The 18,724-nt window shown below is 42.2% G+C and overlaps 1 protein-coding gene across 3 annotated transcripts in view; it reads right to left on the bottom strand.

Annotated features, from left to right (window-relative positions):
- Positions 1–18,724, bottom strand: part of jade2 (jade family PHD finger 2) — a 187,133-nt gene that overhangs the window by 149,472 nt on the left and 18,937 nt on the right. For all 3 annotated transcript variants that reach the window (XR_005078508.1, XM_037119163.1, XM_037119164.1), the window contains exons 2-3: positions 10,616–10,679; positions 5,270–5,355 (exon numbers count right to left, since the gene is read on the bottom strand). Coding sequence is in view for 2 of the 3 variants with exons in the window: in XM_037119163.1 (XP_036975058.1) it covers positions 5,270–5,355; positions 10,616–10,679 (150 nt within the window). In the remaining variant the exon portion in view is untranslated. The remainder of the gene's footprint in view (positions 1–5,269; positions 5,356–10,615; positions 10,680–18,724) is intronic.

The following is an 18,724-nucleotide window of genomic DNA, read 5'->3' as shown; positions in this document are numbered from 1 at the left end:
CGGGGAGTAGCTTGCTCTCTTGATTTCACTTGTTGTTCGAGAACCATTTCTAGGCTGCAAAACCTCAAACTGTACCAGTTAGATAACGTTCAGCTTTGCTTGTTACCTATCAGAAAAACTCTCTTCACTCACTTGGAAGCAAGCTGGGAAACTATGAAACCCGATCAGACCTTCATTAAGTCATTGTCCTTCCACCAAAACACAGAAAGGACAATAATAATAGCCAATATGCTTTCATAGAGTGATTTCAACAAGCAAAGTGAACTCACAATGTTATGTAAAACTGCCTGAAAACTAAAAGGAAATAATGAGTGCTGCTCCTGGTTTTGTGCCTTCTTCTTTTCTCACTATGAGCTCCAGTACATGTTCACCTTACAAACTGCTACTCTTAGTATAAGCTACATTTCCAAGCTGTAAATTATGAGCTGAATAACTTTTAAAAGAAACTGTGCTGAGCTTGTAATATATGTCAGAAGATTACAGCAGGTCCTTACAATATTAACCCAGTTTGAAGGCACTCCCCAGAAACAGTGAGATCTGGTAAAACCACAAAGATCATTCGGCTCAGCCGTGCCCCATATTGCATCATCTCTGACACTTCTCTCGTTAATATTTAATTCAAAGCTCATTAAAAAATACTTTTGATCAGATGTAGCAACCTATTATTAAGTGTGGTTGTAAAGAGAGAAGTGTGTATCCCTTACATACAAACACTGAATGAAACAAGGGATTTGAATACAGAGATTCCCCTGTCCAACAACATTTCAATACCACAAGCCTGGTAGAAACCCCCAAGAGTGCAAAGTGTTTCTGTATTCATGTTTCGGTCTCAATATACTGTGTCAAGCACCCTCTAATGTGTGTGTGTGTGTGTGTGTGTGTGTGTGTGTCCTCTGCCCATGCTGCTGTGTTTTGACAAGTGTCACACAATCCCTTAGGGGAGCGCGGGGGGGATTTCTCTAAAGAAGTGGAGCTCTGCTTTTGTCAGAAGAGACGAGGCCAAGAGCTGCTTGTCCTCTCTGACCAGTGACTCAGTTACACTGCAGCTACTTTACATTACACTGCATTTATTTTCTTTAGACAAGTTTTTTCTTTTTTTTCAAAATCAGTAAGATGTGCATGAAAGCACAAACACACACTTTAAAAATTCATGCTACTGTTTTCTGTCCCCTAAACCGTTAACCACAAACTCAAATACTGTGCCGCCTGCGTGTTTACTTTATGTCATAATGACTTCCTGTTTGCCTTCAACATTTTTAAAAATCCTTAATCTGTGTCTTCATCTAAATTGAGATGGAAAGACAAAAAAAGGAAGCGTTTCACTGTGTCCTCCTTCCACCGTTTTTAAGCTTTCGAAACCACTTCTAAGAAAAGTCAAAGCTGGAACGAAAGGCGCAAATAGAGCCGGCTCATTTTTAGAAAGGAGCTACGTTGTCATTACAAGTCCACAGTGTTTACCATCCGCCACACCTCCCTTTAACCAAGGGTGAGTCTCATTCCATAAACGTGTCCGCATTTTGTAGCCACTGTTCAATTTTCTTCCCAGTAGGGATGCACTGATGAGGATTCTTCACTGCCTAAAAATATCACCCTTTCTCGACCTTGTGTTGTCGTTCTGTTTTTCCTCATCATTTTAAAAAGCACTTTGTTTGGGTGATGTCCTGCTTCTATCGCTGTCAAACATTCATGTCGTTTCAAATCAAATACACGTCTGTGTTAAACCACAAATAAAAAAAAAAAAAGGTGAATGTGTGTGGGTGAAGACACGGCGACCCAGTCCATCAGCGACATGAAAAACCAGATGCAGTTATGTCATAGGGCTGATCAGCATCATCTGCTTACAGAAATTCTCACCACATGCCATATGTTAATGTGACATTTGGTGTTGGTAGCTGTTTCTCTCATCTTTATGATCCTGATGTATCTACAGCTTAGATAAACAGAAAGTCATTACATCTTTTTAATGAGTCAGGTCAAAGGGACAACAGTCTGCGTCAAGCTCACTCCTCCCAAAAAGCTGAGACTTCACTCCACCACTCCACTCTCGGCTGCTGTGGTGAGCCCTTTCCAGACTGTTTTCTGTTTGTGACAAGGCTTCTGCGCATTGTCTTTACAGATTTTTTATTTTTTATTTTTTTAAGTTGGTTGGACAAACCAAAAGATTTCAGATGCTTGGCAGGTATGTGTGGCAATGCTCTCTGCAAAGCTGAACAGTAGTTAAATGCGCTGAGGGGAGTTTTCATACTGTCTCAATGTAATAATGATGCCTTTTTATGACATCAGTAAGTAAAACCATCAGCTATTTAGCTATTCTAAATGGCTGCAACCCAGTTGGATTCTCTGCAAAATCATAACATTGTAAAGGAAAGTTGATAACTTCAGATTTCTCAACAGAATTACTATTATCAAGCAACCAGAGCTGTCAGCTGCAGGCTACATCCGCTAAAAACATCAGCTTATATTACAGTTATTAGCCTTGCATAGACACAAACAGACACATTACCCCATCACAGTGCATCCGGCAAAAAGCTATGTTTATCTGATGAAAATAGTATTAAAAATGTTATTTTTTTTTCACTCACATCCAAAATAAATGTGCATGATAGTCACATCACGATCCTTTATTACAGTTGGTGGTTGTGCCTGTTTACAGCGGCCGCCACAAGCAACAAAAAGGGAAAGTTCCAGCACTTCCTAACAAGAGAGAGAGAGCAACATGACCTCAAATGTGTGCCCCAGCTTAAAACAAGGCCATGACCTCTGACCTGTAAATCCCACTTCAGGTTGTTGCTGTCGCCTCAGGACACCAGCAGCAATTACAGACACTTCTGGTTGAAGTGTTGACGTGCAACCAGTTGTTTCTGAGGAAGTCCTTTGATCAAAAGCTGAAGGACAGTTACTTTGTCACAATACCCAATCAACAAACAAACTGCACGTGCTGTCTGAGGTGTTTAAATGACGCAGGTCACATAACATTTTCCCCAGCATATCTAGAGGCAAAAAACACCTGTTAGAATCTAAGCCTGTAATATCTCACTGCTTCTTCCCAAGAATTCTGTGTCTTTTGGACGTGTTTGTAGTCTCAATGTTAAGTCTTGTATGAAAATAGCAAAGCATGCACAGTCTGTCCTCGAAGGCATTCATGTTGCTGCACATTTGAACTAACATCACTCTTTGTTCGTCACAAACTTAAGCCGACTATGACAAAAAGTGAAACTGTCGCAAAGCTCCAATCTCTTAATTTACAAGACAGATAATGTTGATGAAGTGGAGATGAACTTCCCTAATGAAATGACTACACAAAGTTACATCATCGGCTTGCACTCTCAAAAAGCTAATAGCTAATATCCAAACCCTTCAAGCAGTAATGTTTGAATTTATCATCATTCATCTAAACACAAAGACACCATTTAAATGAAAAGTCATTCCCCCATCAGGGGCTGGAGGGCAAAAAACTGAATAATATGGACGACAGAATCAACAAGTGAGCAAACCCTGAAAAGAGCAAGTAGCTAAAAACTACAAACCAAAAACAGGGAGATCTGTCAATATATAAGACAAATGCCTTTTCAGCCTTTCTGACAGTTCAGATGCACTTGAAACATTCCTCACTTGACAAAACTCTGCACTGAACCTGTCAGATATCACCCACACTTTTTCCTTGTTCAACCTTTCCTGTCGCTCACTGCTATCGATAAAAGCAGAAAGATTACTGAAAAACATCCCCCTTTGCAAAAAGAGCAGGGTGCCCCGGAGCAAGGCGAGGCGAGGACGCAGCGTTATGAAAGGGAACGTGGCCCTTGGCTCTTCAGCTGAAGCCCCGGTCAGAGCAGAGAGCTACAGTAGTAATTACTGAGAGACTGATTGCTGACAGGACCTTCCAACAGCCTGTGGTTAAACGGGTTGGAGCTGAGGGGGAGGAAGCTTCAAATGCACAGGCATGACAGATGCTCTGCTGATGACTTGTACTTCAGGGCGGTTCGGGGGCACGCATGCCATTTTGCTCTGTTCATTCTCCTTTCCAAAGTTCCAAAAAGAGAAACATTTGTGCTCTTAAACTTCAGATGGTTTTTGACTGGCTTTTCAGAAGAAGGATAGGGAGGAATCATGACAGAGGCGAGAACAAATTACCCTCTGAAATGGTATTAATTCATTTTGCAAAAGACTTTTTGATTCAAGTGCTTCATTGAACATTTTCAGAATTTTTCAAGTGCCATCAGAGGCTGTTACCTCCCGTTCTTTATTAAAAAAAAAAAGAAAAACACAATTTTCCATGAGAAGAACATGAGAAGTAATTCATTCCAAATGGCATTGGGTTATTTTTGGAGCGAAACTCTTCAAGCAGCAAGAGAAGAGTTCTCCTTAAACAGATTTGAACCCACTTCACTGACAGAGTGGGAGGAATGTGTGATTGTGGCGGGCAAAGCATCGCCACAACTGGTATAGTGCACCATTTTCCAACTGGTTTATGCCAGTTTCTTCCCCAGGGTGGTCATTTCAGAGCCCTTGGGGTTGTTCATCATGACCATATGGATGTTCCAACCTGGTATTTTAGCCAACCAATCTGTGTGCCATCCATGCGCCTGGTTGATTTAGCTGTGGTGACGGAGATGGCTGTATTTACTTTGGACCGAAGTGTTTGCTCCAGTTAAGAGCGGATATATTGCTGCAGTGACTGTAACAGAGCTTTCACGATCTTAAATCTAGGAAGGACACTTGTGTGAGGCCACAAATGCTCTCTATTCATCTAATTTGCCCTGGTGAATACCTACATCTTGTCACTTTTAATTGTCCCCAGTAGAGGATTCTCACAACACTCTCACACACACACAGCCGTAACAGTTTGCTTTGACAGAACAATGATATTGCTTTTTTTTTCCCCATGTGTTGTGGTGCACAGGGTTTTGTAGGCTGTTGCACAACATCAATCTGCTCTGTACAGGAAACGACCCAGTAGCAGTTCTGCAATCTGAGCTTGTCCAAAACCATACACAGCCCTGCGTTTCGGTTGCTAATCTGGTTTAGATTAGCCACTGAATCATAAAAGCTGCACATCATGCCAGTGTTCAGCAACCCTCAACAACCAGACACAATGCTGGAATCTGACCATTTATGACAATTCAGCAAAGCCACAACAAATACCAGACCGCAGTGAACTGAAGCAAAACTGTAAGCTTGTAATGGCCAAACAGAGACTGTGTTCCATTAAACACATTTCTGTGTACTGTACATGTCTGGTTGACTGAACCAAACTGCCACACTGACTCACCTCTGATGGTTTCTTGTGCTGGTGGCGGACCCATGTGCTGCTGGTGCCAGTATTCTTGGATGACCTGGACCACGACGTCACCTGACCTGCAGCAAATAAAAAAAATAAATAAAATAAACAAGGCCAGTGTAATTCAATTCAACAAACTTTTCAGTCTTATCTCAACCTTGTCACACAGTTGTAGTTAAAACTATATAAAATTAGAGATGCATCGATCGAACGACCAGGGATCCCACCCGGGCAGTTTTCAGCATGACCAGCAACGGCCTGTTCAGAAAGCCTAAATACAATCACAATACAATATGTTGTTGTTCAGTGCAGTAGAGAGTCGGATGGAGACCCTCTGAAGATTAAACACCCAGAGTCATATCAGATTGTGCTCTGATCAGGAGGTGTTAACCGACAGGAGGGGAGAGATTACTTTTTAACTTGTGGGATTAAAAAGCGGATTAATCTTCACTCCTGCAGCAGCGATCCGCAGAGATGACTTCCATTGCCGGGTGTTAACACACTGTAAAACTGACTGCTGACTGGAGCTGGAGGGGAAATGTCTTACTTCATGAATGTAACGTTACAGAGAGGAGAGGGCAAAAGTAGAGAGGGCGAGTGCCTCTGGTGAGGGTTGAACTGGTGCGTGCCGTTGCTTGCTAAAGTCAGTTTACAGCTAATTTATAATAAAGTAATCTGTTTCAGGGAGATAAACACTGCCAGAGTACCCTGAATAAACACAGAAGATTGCTTCACATGTGGATAATACAAATCATTAAACAACCACCACTTCTGATGAGTATTTATCTGATGTGACTCGGGCGTGTTCACAGACGAGGTAATGTTTGAAAGTTTATTCACGTTAATTTAAGTCTTAGTCGCCGATTTACACATCCCGACGAAAAGAGACAAGATGACTGATAATATATCTTAGTGGTCAGTGTTTCATTAAAACCAATAACAGAATCGGCAGGTCAGAGTTGTAAAAAATTTAACATTTTAATCGGCCAAGAAAATTGCAGTCGGTGCACCTCGATATCAAATCCTGACAGCAGAGCATCTTACGGACTTAATCTGTGTTTGATTTGTCAAGAATGAGCATTCAGGAGTGTGAATGCTAATCTCCAACGGAGCGGGGGAAAAAAGGAAAAGGTGTTTGATTGCAGGTCAGACTTCATGTCCACAGCATACATTTTAAATCCACTCCATTCGTCCCACCGGAGACATTTGTTCTGTAGAGACGGTTTACAATACCAGTACAATAAAAAAACGCTGTAACATGAGCCGTTACGGGCCAGCAGGGAATCAGTTACTTAGCGAGATTTAAAATGAGCATGTGATGGAGTTCAAGGCTTTTGTAATTCACACTGTTGATGGGGACAATTTAAACACTAAATCACTAAAAAACACAAGAGCCAAACTAAAAAAACATGTACGGTGACTTTTCCGACGCCTGTGGCCGCGCTACTACCACACCGAGTCGGGCCTTTAATTGAAGCGGAGTGATGATGATCTATTAAGAGGTTTAATAAGTAATGACAGTATAAATAGCATCTTGTTAAGCACTTAGTCCACTGTGGTCCTTTACAACCTCATTAATACACAGCCCTAATGGCAATTAAGCAGACACTGGAGCCAATATCCCACCCACCGCTTCAATCAGCAGCCCTGTGTGTGTTTGCCTGTTTGCCCACGTATGTGAACAGAGGAGTGCGCGTGTGATTTCATATTCGCTGTTCTTCTTTTTGTTTCCGAGGATCTCCGTGCCATATTATGTAGCCGCAAGCTGAATAGCATCTCTGCGCCGTCATTAGAAATTGCATCACGTTGGCAATTAAATTACATCACACTGACATAATGGAAAACACAAATTCGCCGATACTGTGTAATATAGCACATTGTGACTGTGACAGTACGTGTGTGTGTGTGTGTGTGTGTGTGTGTGTGTGTGTGTGTGTGTGTGTGTGTGTGTGTGTGTGCATGCGCGCTACCTCCTACTCAACATATTTCCCTTGCCACCACTGAAGTACTGCCACCGTGCTAATTTTACTCGTGACGTCTGAACAACTAACAGCGCCGAGGGCAGAACTGCTGTCAGGGTTGTCTTCAGAATTACTGACTCCCTCTCACCCTCTACACACACACACACACACACACACACACACACACACACACACACACACACACACACAACTCACGCACGTACATACATTGCATATACAGCTGCTAAGACACCCATGCATTTTCCACACATGTAGCCTCACAGTCACATACACCCACACTTTGGCCCACCATCACACACACTGTGCTCACGGTGTCTCAATCTCTCAAAGACTTTTATAGATTCATCATTACATACAGTCATTTCCACAGCACGACAGGAAACATGGCGTGAACTGACAGCCATTCAAATCAATCCTCCACTCAGCTGCTCTGAGTGCTGGTGTCAAAGTATACCACCTGCCAGACTGGGACAGAGAACTTCTAGTTTGTCCAAGAACTACGTCCAAACAACAAAAAAACCTCTTGTCAGCACAGATGTGATATAAAATGTCTGTTTGATTTGTGCTCATTATTTTAAGTTTTTAAGCCTGCCGTGTGCCTTGCTCTTGTGTTATGGGGGCTTTTTGCGATGAATTTTGGCCACACATGAAAGTTAACATATTGTCTAGGTTTGCAGCACAAGTTGCAGAGTCGCATCTCTTGAAAATGTCACAACTCGGGTGCACCACGCACACAACTGAGGTATGAAAAGGTGGACAGAACAGTCAGAAGGTACGCATAGCAGATCAAACTGTGATTTTTGTGTTTTATTGATGTTCACATATAGGCTGTAATATTAACAGCCAAATTGGCCGTCAAAAATAAAATACTCTGGCTAAACTCTGGGTGTACCGTGTTATTTGCAAGTGTGTACGGTTTGCATACACATATTTAGTGGGACTGTGTGCTGTGTGTGTGTTTGTGTGTGTGTGTGTGTGTTACATCCACACACCCCCCACAAGAGGCAGCTGCACCACTCCATCACTGTGGCCAGATAACCAAGCGGGCTGCAGCGCAGTTGGAGGTTACCATCATGGCCGTGTGTTAATTAAAAGCCCCGCTTGGCACACGGCAGCCAAAATTATCATGGGCATCCTTCAATTAGAAACCTGATAACCTCATGTCAACAGATGCAGCTGGAGCCCGTGTGGCTCTGGCCAGGGGAAGCTAACGGCTAACAGCTAATTATAAAGCAGGCAGTGTGGCCTTCAGCAAGTGGCTCAGTCAGGTCTGAAAAACAGCCCGTTAAACCTGCTGTAAAATACTAAAGACATGCAGACCTGTGACCACATCACAGTTCCACCTGCACAAGGTCACCGCCCCACTGCAGTAAAAGAGCTTTTTCAAGTTTGAATCACTGCATTACCCAGAATTCACCTCCAATTCCTCACCATGAAATCCTGCAGATGATTTTGAGAATTTCTTTTTAACTTACAAATGCAACAGCCGTGCCAAAACATTCTCTTTTTTTTAATCACTAAATGACCACTGTTCTTTCTATTTTAGACTAAACAAAATCCCAAATCAAAATGTTTTGTTAAATGTTTTATGAGAGGGATGTTTCACTTTGGGCTGTCTAGGTCAGGAACCTCGAGAGTAACTTTTGTTTGTTCAATAAAGAAATGCAAAACTCTAAAAGTTGATTAAGCCACTCTGCTTTTGTCCAATTTTTATCCTAGCATGAATAAAATATCTGCAACCCTCTTCACTTCGAAAGAGATGAAGTGACACAAAACCGAAAGTCAGGTCCTGTCTGGTTCCCAACAGTTTGTTTATCTAATCATCTGTCCCACAGTGTCAGAGCAACGGCCGAACAAATGCATTTGCTTATTGTTGCAAAATGCCAAAAAGTAGTCATGCCGACCTGCCAAAAGCCATGAAGGATGACATTTAAAATGAAATTAAAATCGCTAGCAGTGACTACATCTGTGTATTTTGTAGTCAGTAATCAGCTGTGAGAGCCAAGCGTGCTTTTGTAACACTGTGCTGGTGTCCAAAGACTATTATGAAATGATTTTCCAGCAGCAGCTGCCAGTGCAGGTAATGTGTTAGACTGGCCAGATGTTCCTATCATCATACAGCGCGTCTCTTCATGGACGTCTGCCTCATAGACTGTATATAAAGATATATACAGCCCATGAGACAGTCAGAGGTTATATCTAGTCTAAGTGGCCGTTTGAGCCTGTGACATGGGAAATGTGTCTGACAATCTATCGAACTATGCACCCAACATCAGGCATCCATTTATCAGTGAGCCTATTAACTACATGTTGCATGTGCTAAGCATTGCTTCCAAAGCACATCAGGACAGATTTGGAGCCATCATCTGTTTGTATAAGCTTCCTGATTTACTAAGGCAGCAGCCTGTGACGCAGTCAGCTCATGAACTGCACGGTCCATTCACTCTCTGCAAGTGAACAAGAGTTCAGCTAGGCGCAGGTCAGCTGCGGGATTTGTCTGAGATCAAGAGATCTCAAAACAATTTGACATAGTGTGATCTTTCAAAACATTCTTTTTATCCTGTGCAACTCCATCTGAGTATGAGCTTTTCCAACAGGCTAACAACAGTATTAGCTTTTCCATCAGGCTAACAACAGTGTTTGCTCCTCTATCAGGTTAACATTAGCTTCTCTGACGGGCTAATCTCCAACAGACTAATATCAGGATTAGCCTCTGCAACAGGCTAACACTGATGAGAGCTTCTCCAACAGGCTAAAATCAGTCTTAGCTTCTCCAACAGGCTAATGTCAATGACACCGTCTCTAACAGGCTAACAACGGTGTTTCCTGAAGTCAGATGGAACTTTCTGCCAAATGCAATTATGATGCACGTTTTATATAATACCAAATATTCTAGATTTAAGGTTTATTCGTGCTCCTTTTCCCACCACGATGTTTAATGTAGTGTAAATCTCATCTGCACAGTCTTTCAGTACTCTCATATTCCATCATGCTTGCTGTCTTTTGTGCTACCTAATCTTATCTGTATTGTGGCTGTGGTTCAAAAAGAGGGAGTCTTAATGAGTAGAGGAGGGACGACAGTGAGACAGGAACATAATCTATATGGAGAGTGAATATGAGAAATACCCTGCGAGAGTTGACTAAAACCAGGCAGCTCGCTCACTGTAGAGCAGCAGCAGCACAGGAACTCACTTTCCTGACACCCTCTCTCTCACACACACACACACACACACACACACACACACACACACACACACACACACACACACACACACACACACACACACACACACACACACACACACTCCCCCCTCCCTCTCCTCTCCTCCTGAATCTCTCTCTCTCTTCAACTTACTGTCGGTGGTGTCTGAGTCGTTGCTGCTCGTGGAGTATTTTCTCCTCTTCTTTTCGCTCTCCATCTGTCAGGGGGGTGGCAGGGGGGGAGGGAGGGAGGGAGGGAGGAAAGGGGGGCAAGAGGGAGAGAAAAATGACGAGTGAGAAGATGTTCACCACGAAAACACAAGTGTTAATGAAATAATGCGCTGATGGCACCAATCTGTCAGAGCCTCCAGCAGGCAGCCTGCCAGAACAAACTGACTGGATCACCGTTACACATTAGCGCCGCGGACTAGCCGGGAACTTCACAATGACACAGTTGTTCGGTTTCTTCACGTACAGTGGGAGTCCTTGTGCGTCTCGACTGTAAATTCCTCCTGTATTACTGCTGTATTCACTGAGAGTTATTGTGGAAGTCCCCTTTCATGCATCTGCTTTAATGCTGGAGGCACCAAACACAACACAAGATATTCTCATCCGACTGAAGTGAGGACAGTTTTTGAAGCCATAAGCAGCATACGAGGCTTTTTTTCAGTGTTTCTCAGTAAAAAAATGAATAAACAAATAAAAAATATTGAAGCTATCAGCAAAGTTTTATGCACAGGGATCTACAGTGAGCTAACACGTTATTTTCTGCAACAAAGACACCCTTTTTATTACCTTTAATTTTATCTGCATGGTTTATCAAATGAGGTTTAGCATTATTAGAATTAGATATCATGATAAAGCCCATAAAAGTTACCCTGTTGAACTTTAAAGTTTGCAGGTAAAAAAAATGAAGATCAAGAATTAATCACATAACATTAATCATCAATGTAACTCTACTGCAACAACATTACACCGTATTTCTGCCACAAAGCATCCACCAAATGGATCCTCTCATCTGGAATGAATGAGTCTCCATCCCAAGTGATGTATGTGTTTCTGTGGTAAGATGACTGCTTTACAGCACATAACTCTTGCTGCTGAGTCTACACACTTAGACGAAGCCACAATTACACAATTTTTCCACAAGGATCAACAAGTGTATTGTTTTCCAATCCACAAGTGTTGTATATTTTTGCAATTTCACTTCAATTCTCAACAGCCACAAAACACTCCAACGGTACTACTTTAGAGTATAAGTCTCACTTCAGATCTCGAGAGGACAGAAGAAAATATAAGCAGAGAGCGGAGATCGCAACGCGGGGATGCTTACAGGACATTCACTGTATTTCACAGACAGACACTGGAAGTCTAAACACATTTTCCTGCTCAGAAAGTGGGGCAAGAGAAAGAGGTTTAGAGTAAATACGGCTGATGTTACACATGACAAACTGTCAGAGAAAGAGGAGCAATGGCAAAGGAAGAGCATAAGAGAAAAAAAAATATCAGTAAGGGAATTAATATCTGACTATCCAGCAGATGTGTGGACAAGGTGTTCTTAGATGTTAGAAGCTAGTTTGTAAAGAGTGGGAAAGACTTTCAGCGTGGGCGGTAAAACGATTACAACCGATGAGACACTTGACATCTATAGCAAAAAAAAAATATAGATTCACTGAGATGCATTAAATCTTTAATCTGCTATGAAACCTAACCCACAAAATGAATACACCCCAGCCTCGTAAATAGCATAATACATCTCTCAGTGACGGGGCTTGCTACGAGCCAATCATTTAACAGGTGTGTTGATCAGCTGCACCGTCAACATGTGACACAGCGATAGAGACAGCATGGAGCGAGAAAATGAGCACAGACACCAGACTGTGAGGACATTATTCATAAAAGAGATCAGGTCAGTTTCACAAGAGACGATCCCTCAGGCAGTCCACAACGGAGGGGAATGAAGAAATATTACCACGTGACAGCCTCTCCTGGTCCGTCTTTCAAACAACAGACCATCAAAACTATCAGCAATATTCGATATTGACTGAAATTAATTAACATTTTCTTCAGTCCCTTCTCTTAGTTGAAGAGAAAGCTAGGAGCAGAGACAGATGAAGGCACAGATAATGGCACTTACCATCATGAGTAACTACTTCAACCTGACCTTGTGATTTTGTCGGAACAGATACAGACAACAACAAAACACATGCTGATAAAGATATCTGCTTAAGGCTCGTTGAATGGTGTGAATCACGAGCTACGACCTTTACCGTCAACAGATCTCCACCCAATTGAACACCTACGGGAGGCGTTCGGAGGGCGTTCTTCCCACCAGTACAGAGCCACAGGCTTGGTTGATCTACATTGTACTGAGGAGCACTGAAGCTGTTCTAGCTTTTCTGTTCACGTGTCTTTCAATTTGTCACCTTCTCACTTTTCCTTTCATCACGTGTTAATTTGTGAAGTCAAGTAACGGTGGGCCTCTGAAGAAGACTCAGGTAAGAAAACGATATCTGATGGTCATCTTTTTAATATGATGCGACATTATGATTCAAGGTTAAACAAACTTATTATAACAAAGTCTGAGATTTATGATTAAAAAAACTCCCCGCCGAGGATTAAAGTGAAGAGACAAAGAGAAGAAACAGATCATCAAGACCGGCTGAAGAAATGTTTCATCTCCTGCTCTTGTTGCTTGCGGGTAAAAGGAAGAAAATAAGGAGTGCCCCTAAGAGGAAAAAAGGAGGGCACGGGTCAAGAGAGTCTCAACGAAAGAAAAGTAAAGCAAAAGACGGCGGCAGATAGAGTCAAGAAGTCAAAAGGAGGCTTTAGCATACTGCTGGACTGAGACAGGAACGCCAGAAGAGGAGGAGGTGGGTTACAATCTTCAGTGTGGGGAGCGGAGATTTATGTGGCCATAAAACTGGGCTATTCCCTCTTATATGGGGCTCTTCCTGTACCCCAGCCTCCCCGCCTGCCCTGCACACACTTAACTACTCTGACATTTATGCTGACACAAAAACACAGCGCTGCTTCTTCTTCGTCTCCTCCTTTGCCTCTATTTCCATTCCAAGTCCTGCCATCTTCCTCTTTATCCTCCCCCATCACCCCCTGCCTTACAACAGCAGGGACACAGGGAGCTTGCAGGGTGAGGTTAAGTACATTATTGACTTCCACAGCCCCTCACGCTTCTCTCTCTCCATCTTTCCACCTCTTCCCATCTGTCTAGCACAACCTAGTCTTCCTGCCTTTGAAGAGAGTGGTTAAGTACATCATTGACTTCCTCCAGCTACGTCTGTCTGACTTCAAGTCTGCACGCTTGGATCCATCTCAGGGTTTCCCCTCGCCTATTAAACTCTCAGGCGACCCACTTAAACCACACTCAGGGTACTAGCTTTTTTTTTTTTTTTTTTTTTAAAGCAGCCAGCTAATTATTTTTTTCTGACCACCCAGAGGAAAATGTGAACACTCAGAAAATATGTGACACTGAGTAATTTCAAGGATGCGTGTATTACACTAGTCTTAGTCGCTTTACAAGTTTTCTTGAAGCATTTACAAGGACAGGGCATTTTTTGGAAAAGTGGCATGGGCTTAACCAAACACGAAGGATAAATACACTTTTAACCAACCGGTCATCTGAAAATATTTACTCAGGTGTCTCATAAGGCTTTGATTTGTTACCTTTAGATATATGTATATATAAAAAAAGCATTTCTCATGAGGTAAGAGGCTATAAACACTGATAGTTTGGAGAGATAAGACATGCTAGCAACAGTCCCACTTAAGCTCAAGGGTAAAAGTTTTACCCTCTTTTAGTCTTGTACCCTCTTAAGGCCGATTTATGGTAGTATGAAGGCTCTACACAGGGTCCATGGTAAAACCTACGCAGATGTGAGCATTTATATATGTGCACTGACATGTTTGCTCTAGGAAGAGTTGACCGACCAAGTGTCCGCAGGGAGGACTGCCCCTCGATACACACCAAGCTTGTACACAGGACTTGGTTACTGCAAGGCAGAATTTGCAATGCAGTGTAGTTTCCTCAGTAAACGCATCGCTGCTCCTCTTGAGTTTTACTCCTTATCATAGACTCTCTTTGCTGATGAAGTGTCTCTAGGCTAAAGAGAGCGGACGGGCTGGTTGTCCACAGGGCAGGCTGCACCTGGACGTACAGCAAAAAGCAGCTATGATGAGAAGCATAACATAAGAAGAGCAGCAGTGTGTTTTGTGGGGAAACTACAGGTCATGGTCCCCCATTAGCACCACTGCTAAGCACCGGTGGAGAAGAAATACAACACCACCAAGCGGACGATTCACAGTCCTTGTGGTCTCCAACGCTGCATCGTGCAGTTACATATCTGAGGATGAGCCTGTCAGGCTACACGGGGCCTATACAAGCATAGGGAGACTCAACGCAAAGGCATAAATCAAGCTATACACTTCCACGCAGCAACCTTAGCTCAATTAACAACTAGACACCCATTAATCTTTCCTAATAGAACTGCTTGCCGACAGTTGGAGAGGCAGCTGCTGTCTCCAAGTGTATCGAGGAAAACACACATCTGTCCGTAGTACAGATTTAGCAGCATAATGTATTCCAAGAAAGCACCAAATCATTCCAGGTAAAGCTGCTTACTCCCACCTGGCTAATAACAAACAGCAAAATTACATCATACTGAACAGGCAGTTACAACAAAAAGTGGGCAATCCCAAATTACATGGAAAAAATGGAAGCAAACAGATGGAAGACTGTGCATGTCAAAAAAGCTTTAATAGGTGCCAGATCAAAACAAAGACAAAAAAAAAGCACAATGCGTTTCAGGATCCCAGAACATTTTATACATCAACAGTCAACAGGGAAGTGCATAAGGCCATTTTCAAGGATGTCTTGACATTTCACAGCAGAAAATCCACCTATATAACAAAAGGTTAGCTGAATTCCTTAAAGGTAGAGTTAACCACAAAATCAAAAATGCATACTGTTCCTGTCATCTGTCATCATCAGTGAGTTGTTGGATTTTGGGGATATCAGCCAGCAGGATTTCTGCCGTCTCTTGAGTAAAGTGGAAATAGATGCCAGTCAGTTTGTTGTGCTCACAAGTGCCAAAAAAAAATACATTTAGAAAACTCAACAGCAATATGTATTTCCAGAAACCGTTGGCCACTTACTTGTTGTGAGCAGTTTCATGTAAAAACTATTACTGATTGTTATTTCATTATTATTTATTTCTAATGACCTACACCTACCAACTGTGTCACCATCCAGAAGGAAGTGTGCGTCTACCCATGTATGTCTTTGACCCTGAACTATCCCTTTAAATCTCCACACACAAATGTATCATGTCTGTACATTTGGCTTCAAAGACACAGAGTTAAAATATCATGAATTTGAAATTGGCTGATCGGACCATCAGTTACTTACATTTTTGCTTTAAAAATCTTAACAAATGAGGTGCAAGTTCTTCGAAGCAGTATGAAAAGATAAATCCATTTGGTTTTTGCACACTGAGTGTTTATTTTCACCACATTAGGCATAAACAATTACCTCAAGTGGATTATTCACCATCTCCCCTCTCTGCTCAGCAATGCCTCAAGTTAGCTGCTGCCACTTGAAAATCTTTCACAACAGGTTTTGCATCTAACAGATGGTTGACACTTCAGCTTGGAACAAAAAGTTATAGCCAGTCAACCAGACTCTTCACAAGAGAGGGGAAAAGTTTTCACACTGACATATCAGTGAGCTTGTGGCTAGCTGCTGACATTTGGTTTTCATTTGGTTTGCTGACAATGCTAACCAGCCGTTGCTTGGCTAAGTGCGAACATCCAGAAACGTATTCCCTGTTGTGCGAGGACAGCCTTCGGTGATTCTCCCTATAATTTGGTGTTTTTCTTACAGCAGCAGTTGGAGAATAATTTTGACTTTGGTTCCACTTTCAGTGTTTAAGTTGGAAAACTGGGTTTTGGTACGGATGTTATGATAAAAACACTACTTTCAAGAAGTGGCCAAACTTGATTTTATGCCTACTCTGAAGGGAAAATTGGGCAGCCACTTTCCACACTGTATTGACCAGAGAAGGAAACCATCACCAGCCACCCTGACGAATTTCATCTGAATGTTGTTTAGTCTACCAACCAGTGGTGGACTCAGGTTGTTAGAGGGGCAGGGGCGGAAAAAGAAAAGAGGGCACCAGCTGTATGTGGTGGGGCACCAACATGCATAAAAAGGGAACTAGAAGGGCACACAAGAGAGCAGTTTAGCATGTTTTATTTACCACTGGGGCACCCTAGATGGCATTTCATAACCTTTGATCCACTGGAAATAGACCCTAGATGGCCCTTTATCATGTTTGATTTACCATATGAGCACCTTAGATGGCACTGTATCATATTTTGTCCACCAAAAGGGCTACAGAATTACTTTTGCAAAATACTCTTACTTGACTTGTGCTAACTTTTTATGTAGCATTTTAGGCCTTTACTGGCTGCTAGTATTTTTAATGATCGGATCAAGGGTTCACATGTAGCTGTCATGGGGGCTGAACCTGTGATTGTAAGCTGACAGGAAAGTCTCTTTAACCTCTTGTTCTGGTGGCAGCCCAGCATTTATGAATGCATATGTGAGGAGGGAACCGCTGACCCGTTAAAGTGAAAGAACTGGCGGTAATTGGAAATGTCACTGTATCTTCTTAAAATTCCTCTCCCTTCAACGTCGGAGCTGGATCACCCAAAGCACGAGGCAGCCTAACAGCTCTGCAACTGCCAAGAACAGTCTCCAAGTCCATTTTCTCCATCTCTCCATCACTTTCTCTGTCTCCACCTGATATCCCTCTTTTTCCTTCCACTCTTTCATCTTTAGTTTCCATGTCTACTGCATGTCTCTCTGTCTCCCTTTTTCTCACGCAGTACACACAATCCTGTCTCAATCAGTCCAGTGAACCAGAGCCCAGACAGTAGATTGAGATATTACTTGTTCTCTGGAGGGATGGAGTGGGTGAAGGAGAGAGGGGGAGATGGGATAGACTCTCCAATGTACGACTTCATCTTAATCAGTCCAGTGAACCAGACTCTGGGTCTGCACTGGGTTACTTCCTGAACACAAAAACAGAAGAAGAGACAGAGAAAGAGAGAGAAACAGTCTGCAACAGTCAGCCTGCTGTCTTGCCAAACAGCTATAACAGATGGTACAAGAAATGAGTGCTTTTATCTCTAGAGCCAGAATTCAAATATTTCAAGTCACATTTTTTTTTAAAAACGGTACCCATTTTTAATTTGACTTCTGACTTTGATTTTGTTGCTGCCTGAAGGAGCAATTCGACTTAAAAAGACTTCATTAAATCTTCTACATTTGTTATTCAAAACACTCAGGTGTTAAGTAGCTCCTTCCTGAAAGATTCCACTTGAGAGAACAGGAAGTGATATCTCTTACACTCCCAGCAGCAGCTGGTTTAATTCGAAAGAACAACAACAATGACTGTTACAGAAATAGCTTTCAATCGCGCCACTGTAACTGGTGTAGAAACGGCAGGTTAATATATGCATTCAACAGGGGATCCAAAATGAAATATTTGTGTTGTTGATCTCCTTTAACAAGCCCACCCATGTTATCACAAACTGTCGTTACACAGCTTACAATGTCTGGTTATAAAACAGTGATGTGTTCTGCACAAACTGTTGTCCTTTTCCCAGATCCTAAATTCAGTACTAACATAAAAATAAACAGAAATCGTACGGTAGAATGTAACAAACTCAATTCTGTTCCATCATTAAACAGTGATGTGTTTTTTGTTTGGTACATTGAGGAGCGAGTTGGAAGAGATGCACTGACGTCAAACATAATTGGACGGGTCTGACTTGTTATTAGCCACTCATGCAACAAACCATGAAAGCCAGGATTGTGAAGATGTTAAGATTCCTACATCATTCTGCAAGAGTGGACTGATTTGTTGCATGACAGTTTGGAACTTTGTGATTCACTTTTAACTGTCATGTGCATGATTCAGAGTGCAGTCCTGCAGAGCCAAACCAATGCTCCATTTTGTGGGCCAAAGCCAATGTCAAGAAATACGAATTTGATATCAATATATTATACATAGATTGTTTTTGATCATTTCACTGAGACAATAAACTAACTGGGAATTGAAACATTAGTCATTATTCTAAGCACCTTTTCAGGTGCATTATAATTTCTAAAAAGAAAGTTTTCATATCCCCGCATATCAGATGACATACACGGCAATCACATCGGTCAACTGATTCATCAGTC

Source organism: Acanthopagrus latus, chromosome 13 (genome assembly GCF_904848185.1).
Source record: "Acanthopagrus latus isolate v.2019 chromosome 13, fAcaLat1.1, whole genome shotgun sequence".
In the NCBI taxonomy this organism is placed as follows: domain Eukaryota; kingdom Metazoa; phylum Chordata; class Actinopteri; order Spariformes; family Sparidae; genus Acanthopagrus; species Acanthopagrus latus.
The sequence above is the reverse complement of the archived record's forward strand: the minus strand, read 5'-3'. Positions and strand labels throughout refer to the sequence as shown.